The sequence below is a fragment of the Cnephaeus nilssonii genome, assembly GCF_951640355.1.
Source record: "Cnephaeus nilssonii genome assembly, chromosome: 6".
Taxonomy (NCBI): Eukaryota; Metazoa; Chordata; class Mammalia; order Chiroptera; family Vespertilionidae; genus Cnephaeus; species Cnephaeus nilssonii.
The window spans coordinates 46,501,377-46,512,752 of record NC_137077.1 but is presented as its reverse complement, the minus strand read 5'-3'; the positions used below and the strand labels follow the sequence as shown (position 1 = coordinate 46,512,752).

The 11,376-nt window shown below is 47.4% G+C and overlaps 1 protein-coding gene across 1 annotated transcript; it reads right to left on the bottom strand.

Annotated features, from left to right (window-relative positions):
* Positions 1-1,584: 1,584 nt before the first annotated feature.
* On the bottom strand, positions 1,585-4,101 carry CCDC184 (coiled-coil domain containing 184). Its single transcript, XM_079773492.1, has one exon. The coding sequence runs from the start codon at positions 3,657-3,659 to the stop codon at positions 3,075-3,077; it is 585 nt and encodes a 194-aa protein (XP_079629618.1). The 5' UTR covers positions 3,660-4,101; the 3' UTR covers positions 1,585-3,074.
* Positions 4,102-11,376: the final 7,275 nt, after the last annotated feature.

Below are 11,376 nucleotides of genomic sequence, written 5' to 3'. Positions count from 1 at the left end.
GGTGACCGAAGAAAGCTGCAAACTTGCTTTTCCTGGGGAGATTTTTATCTATCTGGACTTGGAAGGAATAGATGAAGCACTTCTAAGAGGCCCTGAGCTAAGGAACTGATAACCCATTTATGACAGTGGGCATAGAAAGGGGAACCAAAATGGAGTCAAGGATTACAGGGCTCAACCTGAACTTTGTACAGAGATTGGTTCTATGCTGGCTTGAGGTTCATGTTAGACTCTGAAGAATCTTGAGTTACAGGGAACACGAAAAGCACAAAAACAGAGCTGTGGCAGGGAGTGTCTGGGAGCATCAACATCTTCCTCTCGAGGGGAGGGTCTAAAAGGCCATCTTCTTGGTGTCGTTACTGTATTGTCATTCACTGGACTCTGAGAAGGGTCACTAACCAAAACCTGAGCTGCAATTTCTTGTTCCAACTGAGAAGGTAAAATGTAACTAACAGTATTTCCTTTCCAGGACTCTCAGACTTCCGAAGAGCAATTAGCAGCATGGTTTCAATCTAGGGTTCTTGAAGTCTTGGTTTTGCCAAGTACTAGCTGTGTGACCTTGAGCAAGTCTTGCAGTTTGTTTCTGGAACTGTTAAGTGAAAATAATAATAGTGCCTACTTCATATGGTGGTTGGGAGATAAAACTGGGCAGTGTCTGGCACACAGTAGAGGCTTAATAAATGATAGCTATCATTGTTGTTAATGGTGATAAATACTGGAACGATAATAGGATCCTATTTCCAGGGATACTTTAGCTGCCAGCTTTAAAGGCTCCAGCCCACATTCCCCAAACACTGTACAACTCAGGGCTTCTTCTGGCCATCCTATGTGTACAGAGCTAGCCCTGAAGATCTTTTCGGCCCATAACTGTGTGACATTTGTGACAAAAAGGTCCATGTCAGAATCTTACTATCCCCTTTACTTGACTATCCTAAAGGACAAGAGTTCTTTAGATAAGAAAAGATTATATAAACAGAGAGCTTCTAGAACCTTCCCTAGGTAGTTTTGTTTTCCCAGAAGAGTCAATCACCACAACCTCCTCCCCATTCCAAGAGAACTACATATAAGAAAACTGACATTTGCACAGACTTCCCAGGAGCCTTAGACATTTTTCTCCCCCAAAACTTTTTGTCCCCATTTTACACATGCAGAAACGAAGTCTCAGGCAATAATCATTCAGTGTTGGAACTGATATTCAAGCCCAGATCTGTGACTCCAGTGCTCTTTCAGCAGCAACCAGCAGCAAGAACACACACACACACACACACACACACACACACACACACACACCCCACCCCAGCTCATTCTTCTAAATTTTGTTTGGGAAATCCTCATTGCCCAGGGAGCTGACTAGAGCTGATGTCAGTCTGTGCTCCCTGGGGTAAGGCATTCCCCACTAGAGGCCCGAGGCAGTTATTGCAGTTTCCTTTGTGATGTGTCACTCTGCTCACAGAGATGCCCAGCAATCCCTCCCAAACAATACCCCCTCCCTAACCCTCCCAGGAAACAGGTAGCATGCCATTCGAGGACTCAGGGGCTAGGCGCTTCACTGAAAAGAGGTCTCTTGCACATCTGGAGTTCTGGCTACTAAAAATCCTTGTTGGTTTGGGAGTCTTAACACGTACCCTATCCTTTCCCAATGCAGTTGGAGGTCAACGTCCAGGATGGAAGGGAAAGCAGGTAGAGTGGGCAATACCTGCCCTGACTAGGGCAGGTATGGTCAATTCCTTGGAATTAGAAGCAAGGAGAGAGGAGGGAAGGCATGGTCCCTGCAGTTCCCACTAAGCCCAACCCTGATACCCACCTAGTACCAGTCAGCAAGGAGGGGGGATGATGCCTCTTTATTAAGGTTAACACCAAGAAAAGCATTGAGAAGGAATACACAGAGGAGGAGGAAGGGCACACAAAGTCACCACTTGAGGAGATGGGAGGGAGGCACATCAGTTAAGAACCTCAGGACAGCCACATGCTCCATGCCCTGGTTGTGGGGGGAGAGAGGGGAGGAGAGGGGAAAGCGCCATGACAGCCTGGGGCTCAGAGAAGGGTCTGAAGCCCCCTAACACCAGAGCCACAAGCCCTGCCCCTCAGGGCTCACATACTACTACTACACAAGTGGACACACACAACACACACAAGACATTATGGAGGCAAGACCGAGAGGCAGAGGGCAGGGACATATTGACAGGAAAAAGGAACTGAAGTTAAGCGGGTGTAGCCAGGAGAGAGACAGTTTTTGGCTGTGGCCCCCAAAAGTCCCTCAAATGTCCCCTAAATCTGGGCTGTTGCTGAGCACCCCCAAGTCTCTGCCTGTGAACTGGCTCTTTGTTCTCTAAGTCCCAGCGAGTGGAAAAAGCAATTCCAGATGTAGTCAGCGACAAAGCAGGATCCGCTCTGCATGCAAAATCCTAGAGAGGTTGAGCTATTTTGTCTTCATGCACATTCATAGCCAGCTCCTCCCGGCCCAGGGGCCCTGGGAACCCCATTCTCCTAGATTTCTAGGGCTGCAGTTCCCTCCTCAAGCTTCCTTTACCAATCAGCAGCCGCAAAGATCTGTGAGGGGAGAGGCTTCTGCAGAGCGCTGAATTATCTTGGATTTCAGCAGAAGGGGAAAATTTCTGTTGCCAGAACAGAATACCCCAATTCTTTAATTTCTAGGCAAATCGTTAGAGACTATTTGCCATAGTCCTGGATAAGTCCTTTTTTTTTTTCAGAATAAAAAAAGCAGAGTTTTATTTACACAATTCGGGGGGTTCTCCTGTTGGCTGGGGTGGGGGGCGGAAGGACAGGGTAGGGGAATGGATGGGAGTCCAGAGATGAGCGCATCCTCTCCCGGAACCTCACCTTTCTGCAGTTTGCTACGTCTCTTGCTTGGTTAGGCAGAAAGAATTCTCGATGCTCCCAAAGTCCTTCACCCTATAAATCCTTCCTCAAGGAGTCTCTCTCTCTCTCTCTCTCTGCCTGATCCACAGAGCAGCGGTCGGAGTGAAGCGTGCTGCACCGCGCTTGTTCAGTCCACTCGCGTCATGCACTCGGGAACCCAGAGCCAGCTCGGGAAAGCAGTGCCCCTCGGAGTCCCCTCACAGGGAGGGCTCGCCCTCCAGCTGCAGCAGGGTGATATCGGGGGGATCGAGGGACTCCACAAGTGGCCCGTCCCCCGCAAGGAGACCAGCCCCGGGGCTCTCGGAGCGCTCAAAGGGACTAGTGGGTGTGGAGGAGCGGGGCATTTCCTTTGCTTCGTCGTCGTCCTCCTCGTCCTCGGGGTCGCGATCCAGCAAACCGCTGTCCTCGATCCCAGGCGAAGGGGTCTCGGGCTCTCGGGGGGCGCCCGGGAAGCTCCCGTGGCCGCCGACCACGCCCAGGCCGCCCTGGCGGGGCGCCGTGGTCATGATCTGGCACATGGAGACGATGGCCCGCTGGTTGGCGCACACGTCGTCCGAGAGCACCTGGATGTGCGAGGCCTGCTCGTCCAGGGCGCCCCGCATGGCCCGCACGTCCTCAAACAGGGCCTGCAGCTGGGCCTTCAGGTGCTCCATGAGTTCCTTCATGCCGCCGTTGTACTCGCCCGAGATCACGTCCCCAACGGCCGGCACGGCGGACACCTCCAGAGGCGCCGGCAGGTCGCCGCCGTCCTTGGTCATGATCTCCAGCAGACCGTCCTCCATTGGGTGGCAGAAGCGGTGGTGGCCGCTCTGGGGCAGGTCCAGCCCGGCCTCCCGAATGGGGCGGAGGGAGGGGAGAGGTCCCCGGAGGGCCGGGGAGGAGCCGAGGGGAGAGGAGGCTTCCGAGAGGGGCGGGGAGCCGGCGTGAGGAGGTGAATCCGGGCGGCAGGATCCGGGAGGCCCGGAAGAGCCCGCGGGACGGGGACGGGGACGGGGACCGGGCGGCGTCCGTCCCGCTCACCCCGGGGCGAAGGCGCCTGCCCCGCCTCGCCGCTGGGACTGCGCCCGTGTCCGCGCGCCCTCTGGGCGCCACGCGCAGCAAGTGCTCGCCGAGTCCCCGGGTCACAGAAGCGTCTGCGAAGGGGCCGGGGCGAGGCCGAGACCCGCAGCGGGTCGGGTTCGGGACTCCCCTCGGCTATTAACCGCGAGTGTGGCTGGAGCGGCAGGGGCGGGTCTCCCAGCCGCGGATGCTCCCGTTTCCAAGGCGACGCATGGCACGTCAATGACGTGTGTCTCCAAGGCCAGCAGGAAGTGGAGGAGAAAGGGGAGCGCGGCTGGGAAGCTGCAGTGGGCTCTGGGGTCGGAGCTAGCGGGTGGGGCGGGAGCGGGGAGGACGCTGCAGCGGCCTCAGCCGAGGCCGGGGAGAGCGTGTGGCTGCAGGATTTATTAGGAAAGCGTGAGGGCACTTGACTGCATAGACCCCAGGTCCGGGAGAGGCAGTCCCTCCCCGCGCTGGGGTGCTAGATTCTGAGCGCGACTGCCTCGGTAGGATTTTAACTTGCTCGAAATCCTTTCTCAGAGGATGGCGCTAGAGCCCAGTCTTGCTTCTCTGTCCTTCAGCGGTTGGCAGGGAAGCAGAGAGGGTAGGAAAGGGGACACGAATAATTCCAGATTAGAGCTGGAGCGCGGGGGGGGCGCGCTGGAGCCGGCCCCGCCCAGCCTGGGAGTTGCAGCAGCGGGGAGGGCCCCCTGGAGGTTTCCGCCTCTCGGGTTTCTGCAGTAAATCAGCCCCGTCACTGTAGATAGCGCAGGAACAGAGAAAGGATGGGATTCCCTCCCACATGAGACCTAAACACTCCTACCCAGGGTGCTGGGGATTTTTCCTGGATGGTGAAGCAAAGTACTTCAGTTTTGAGAATGAAAGCTCAGTTAATTTTGTCTCTTCCGAGCCCTCTATCGCCATCACGGAATCCCCAGCACCTAAAATAGTGCCTGGCACGTAGTAAGTGAATGCTGAATACATTCGCTGAATGAATAACAAGAACTACGACGTCCCCTTCCTTCACCCATAACCCTCCAGCCCACACATCGTGGATTTAAGAGAATTCAGTTTTGTTCCTGCCACTTAATTCAGAGACCTTGAATAAACGATTTTCCTGGTTTGTTAGGGGATTGGACTGGATAATTTTTAATATTATCTCTAACTCTGAATAACTCTGCATCAGCTAACAGTTGAAAAGGAGACAGTGTGTAGAAGGGGTGGATGTGTGTGTTGGGCCGGGGGTGGGGGTGGGGGAGGGGAGACTGTGTGTGAAGATAATTCTCCCTGAACAGACCGGGTACCCAGGTAAAGACATATAGTGAGTGTCTCAACCTTTGTGACAACTCCTTTTCCTATTGAGGGGTGGAGCGGGAGGGGTGAGGGGGGAAGAAAATCTGAATTTAACATATTTACAGATGACTTTAGATTGAAAAGCAAACAGCACCTGGGCAGCAGCATACTTACCAATTAGTAGACTAGAGAAGCCAAGCGATCAGAAACCAAAAATGAAGTTCACAAGACGAAATAAATCTGAGGAGGAGAAACAAATTGTATCACACCCAGGTGGGGAAGAGCTGGGTGTGAGTATTTTGTATACCAGTGGTTCAAGGACAGCAAGTGTGTTACCTGGGGTTTCCCTGGTTGCATATTCTAGTGATGAAGAGCAGGGCTGGCCCAGAGGAACTTCCGTGGCTCTAAAGAGCTGTGTGGCCTATGCCTACGTTACTGATATTAAAATAGAAATAAGTGGGGAAATATCCTAAATAGCAGAATGTTTCATATAAGGCGTTGCTGATATAATAAAGTATTATGCCGCTACTAGAAATTTGATTTCACTGAACAAATATATCAACAAAACCCCCTAAAATATTGTATTTTCTCAAACAAATGATCCAGCCCTATTTGCTTGCTCATTCCTCCTTACTCCATTCCACAAACTTGTGCTCTTACCTTGGTTATCACTCCTACCTCTACCAGTTGCCCCAGAGATTATTCCTAAAGCTCTGGAGAAGACAAAAATGCTTTTTCTTGGTTTCCCTAAGCAAGCCAATACGGCCTGGTATTTACAAAAAAGACTTTACCAAAGAGCTATAGGAAAACTAGAAACAGAGACAAGATACACGCGTGCACGCGCGTGCGCGCGCGTGCACACACACACACACACACGCGCCAACCAGTTGAGGTTACATAGCATAAGTTTCTGATCATATTTACAGCAAGCATATTCTCAGGACTTACAGCGTCAACCCTGCTGTTCATTCTTCCCTGGAGAGCTCTGCTATAAGTAGAAAAGACTGGCATGACTTGTAGGTTTTTGCCTGTCTGTTACTTCACATCTCTTGACCAGCACTTGACATGGATAATTTCATCTTGCCAGCTTCCTCACCCTTCAGGTGAGTCCCTGCCTTCGATCTACTAGGAGTGACCCTGTCCCCAGTATAGGGCCTACCATCTTAGCCTTAACCTTACATTAACCATAGCTAGATTATGCCATCATACAAGGCCCTTTGCCACTATTGTTGAGGGTACCATGTATGTCAAGGCTTTCAGGATAAGATTACATCATGTTGTCCAGAGGGGCTAGCATGAAGCCCACTGGGCATATAAAGGGTATGAGCCTAGAGGGAGGGGAAATTATTGGAGAAGCACGAAAGAACATGGGAAACAAGTGCAGAGATCAAGGGATGTGGCTGATCCAGTCAAGCTCCAGGTCAGACATTTGAGAGCCAAGGGTAGGTGGGAACTGGGGGAGTGGACTAGTAGTAGGACTTGAAAATATGAGGAGACAATTGGTGCATCAGATTCACAACCAGATTATTTTAGGAATTCTAGGTGAAAGTGAGACAAGGGAGAATAGGAGAAGGGTCTAGTCTCATAAAAATAAGGGGGATAGATGCAGAGAGTGAAGCAGAACCTCATTAAGCTTGCTGGGTTACAAGGCCGGGCCCTCTGGATACCAATGCCCTAAGGTTTATTGAGTGGGTCCCTTCACAAGCAAAACGGGGCTGAATGGGTACGCTGGCCATGTCATTAGAGTATTTATGCATGCAAAGTGTGCTATATAGCAAGGAAAAAACCAACCTCTACACAATCCTCTTCTGCTGTTTTTTCTATCCTTTGGGAATCACCTCGCTTTTCTAGTTCTTATTCCAGTCTCATAGGCCAAGCAGGAGAAGAGACTCCATGCTGCATAGACAAAGGTCTCCATCAGGTACACCTAGTTCCAAACATCACATTCTCACTAAAGTTAACATCTTAGTAATCTCTACCATTTCCCTCTACCTGTTGTCTACCTTACCCCCAGTCTCAATTTTATATAATTTGTGTGCTTTTTGCACTATAAATCCAGCAATCATGATGAAGATGCCGGCTTAACTCATTTAGATCTATAATGCTGCATCTTAGGCCTACAATCCCAGACAATACTCCCCAAATTCAACTTTTATGAAGTTGAGTTGTCTTGAGGCCCAGTTCAGCATGATATCACATTCAAAAGAAACACAGGTAATAGCCAAAAAGAATTAAAAAGCAATTTAGATGTTTATTATAGGCTCTGGGAAAATTCTACAGGGGGTTACATTCCTGGCATAGAGGCAAACATCTTAAACTTCTCTATTCATCTCACACATTATAGGATAGCACTCTGCCATTCTGTTTCTTTTCCCCCAAACACCCCCAAGCTTTCTCTCAAGCCTGGCCCTTGTCTTTCACTCCCCCCTCCCTTCACTTCTTGGATGTATTCTTTTTCTCTTCTGCAGGAAGAAACTCCTGGTCCTTGTTATAGTTCCTTTGATTCTGTCTCTATTCCCCTGATCTGCACAGCTATCAATGCCAGAGGGCCCTTCCTAGAGGGTAAGAAATATTGAGAGGCTAAGAATACTCATTGTTGTGGGTTTTGTCTGTTGCATATTAGACTAACTTTTCTTAGTATGAGAGGGTGGTTTGCCTCTCATGGAGGTTTGCCAATCTTTTTTGCTCATCTCCTTCACGCTTATAAAGAGACATGGTCCTGATAGTTTGTAAGGACCCTGAACCCTTATGAGCCTCTGACTGGAGTGACTGTCCACACTATCAAGATCCTCTAGTGCCTCAGAGACTTGGTCAGGAGTTGAGCCACATACACACCCCTCACTTAAGGCCTGAACTGGTCTTCCAGTTGCTTGCTCGGTGCCCCCAAACTGCTTTTAGGAGTCCTAAAGGACACTTCCCACCCTCATTTCCTTCTCTTCCATGTTAACTTTACTCAGAACAAGAATTCCAGGGAACCTTCCACCCTCTCATGCAGTCTTATTTTCCACTGAAGATAACCTGTCATTCCAATTAACCTGTTTTGCTGGTGTTTGCCCTATCTTCCCTGTCCGCACTGCCCACTGCAATAGCTTCTCTCGTGTCAACACTTGCAGAGGCTTTTTCTCCTTTCAGTGCACATTCAGTCATTTATCCTGTGCCATTCCGACTAGTTCCAGTCTAAGTGTTGTTGGGTAATTGGCCACATACATACTGGTAGGCATTCAGACTCTGGTGCAGGGCCTCTTGCACACTGCATCCTCTTCATATATTTTCGCCCCCAGAAAGTTGCCAGAATCCTCATCAGACATTAATAATGCTATACCAGTCCAGCCAGCATGGCTCAGTGGTTGAGCGTTGGCCTATGAACTAGGAGATCACGGTTCGAGTCCCAGTCAGGGCACATGCCCAGGTTGTGGGCTTGAACCCCAGTGGGGAGCGTGCAGGAGGCAGCCGATCAATGATTCTCTCTCAATATTGATGTTTCTATCTCTCCCTCTCCCTTCCTTTCTGAAATCAATAAAAATATATTCAAAAATAATAATAATGCTACACCATCTGAGAACACTCATAATTTCTGGTACCATGGGGAAATTTTGCTGGATAAATTGCCTCTCCCAGAGTATCAGTTCAATTTAGAGAAAATTATGTCTAAGTATCTGAGCAGGATATGGACTGTGGTATGTCTGCCACAGACTTCCCTTCCATTTAAGAATTTTTAGAAATTTAGCATTCCTCAATACTGACTTGTTAGCTAGCTTCTGGGCCACTTCTCACCTGTCCTATCTTGAAGAAGTCTGTGGTAGTATTTTAAAGTAGAAATTCACACAAAATTTTGTAGATATCTTTTTTTAAAAAAAATATATTTTATTGATTTTTTACAGAGAGTAAGGGAGAGGAATAGAGAGTTAGAAACATCGATGAGAGAGAAACATCAATCAGCTGCCTCCTGCACACTCCCCACTGGGGATGTGCCTACAACCAAGGTACATGCCCTTGACCGGATTTGAACCTGGGACCCTTCAGTCCGCAGGCCGACGCTCTATCCACTGAGCCAAACTGGTTAGGGCTGTAGATCTCACTCTTACTAATACATCTACATATGCTCTCTCCATACCTCTCAGAGGCCCTAAAAATACATCAAAGGTGGTTTCTACTATGTTCCTTTTGCTATGAGGTGCTGTCTCCAAAATGTATATCTACATCTTCAAAGTACTGCAGTGTCGTAAGGAAAAGTGCCCTTTCCTCAACTTTTCCACCCAGACTCTGAAGCCCATGTTCTAAGAAGTCTTGCATGAAAACAGCTCTGTTACCTGTGGGTCAGGCACTTATTCACAGTTTATAGGCATGATGCCTGCTTTGTTCGTTTGTTCATTGTCTTTCACTTTCCTACCTAAAGGCACAAGGATCCCCTGCACTCCAGAACTCCCTAGTCTCTTGACTTTGCTTTATTTTTTTCCAAAACAATTATCAATGTCTGTTATAGTATATTTTTTACCTGTTTGTTTATTGTCTTTTACCTCCAACTAGGGTATAAGATCCATTAGAGCAGTGGTTTGGTTTTGTTCACTGCCATATCTCCAGCACGTAGAATAGTCCCAGGCACAATGGCTCAATACATATTTGTTGAATGGATGGATGAATGAAGCCTGAGTCCATATCTAGAAAAAGAAACATTTTCTATAAGGACATGCAGTCTGCAGAGCTCCAACTCTTCCTTATCTTAACAGTTTAGTTGTTTGTTTTTTATAATTCCAACCATCTACTTTGGTGATCTATGGCTTATGCTCACACAATTAATGGCCCTTTGGTGGCTTTTTTTTTTCTTTTCAATAAAGGAATGCTTGCTATAAAACACATGAAAGTCTCCACCTCTTACAAAATAGAAAGTAAAAACTCTAGGTCAGAGGACTGCATGCTCTCCCCTACCCTCAATGTTGTTTGAAATGGGATGATGCCAAGCCTGTATTTCCATCCTGTATGTCAGGGAGAAGAACTCCTGGCTTATACTCTTATTCTACGAATCAAAAGTTGGAAGAGTCCTGAGTGATTGTGTGTTTTTTAAAATAAGAAGATTATCATAATTTCTGATGCCTACAGTTACCTCTCTCATCCATTTCCTCTTCCCTATTTCTACAAGCAAACTTCATGTTATCTCATGCCTATAGGATTTTAATGGTTTCCCTTTCAACCTTTCCTCTGCCCCCTCCCTTCACTCTCCTCCCATGCATCCATCTCCTCATAGCAGTCAGAAGAACTTACCTAAAATTCAGATTTGAGTCTTTAATATATATATATATATATATATATATATATATATATATATATATATATATAAATTGATTTCAGGGAGGAAGGGAGAGGGAGAGAGAGATAGAAACATCAATGATAAGAGAGTCATTGATCGGCTGCAGGAGGGATCGAGCCTGCAACCTGGGCTTGTACCCTGACCGGAATCGAACCGTGCCATCCTGGTTCATAGGTCCATCCATGCTCAACCACTGAGCCATGCTGGTGGGCAGATTTGAGTCTTTTTGTAACCCAGCTTAAAATGTCCCAAAGGCTTCCCATAGCCTCCAGCCTCACCCCTTTCTGCCTCACTATTTACCCTCTAAGGTGCATAAATCTATTTGTAATTCCCATACCCCCAGCACACATTCATGCCTCCATACCTTTATTCATATTGTTCTCCATTTTAAAATGCATCTTACCTTTATTAATTGTGAAATATAGTACAAATATATACAAGTAAATAAACATGCATGTACACCTGAAGTCCCCCCCAATCCTATCCTAGAATCAAAATCTTCTCCCTCCTATTGGTAAATTATCTTGATAATAATTTTCTAATTTTAAATAGTTTATCAAGCACATGTTTATAAATCCCTAAACAATATAGTATAATTTTGTCTGTTTTTGAACATTATATAGATAGCATCACAATGCATTTATTCTTTCAAACTTTGTTTGAATGGAATAACAGAATTTATTGTTTTGCTTCTTTTCCACATTATATTCATAAAAGTCATCAGTGTTGTTTGGGTACCTGTGCTTGTTTATTTTCGTTGTTCTACTGTATTTCATTGTATGAATATACTGTCATGTATTTATTTGCATTCTACTGTTGATGGATATTTCAGCTGTTTTCAAATTTAGGCTATTGCTAGCAAT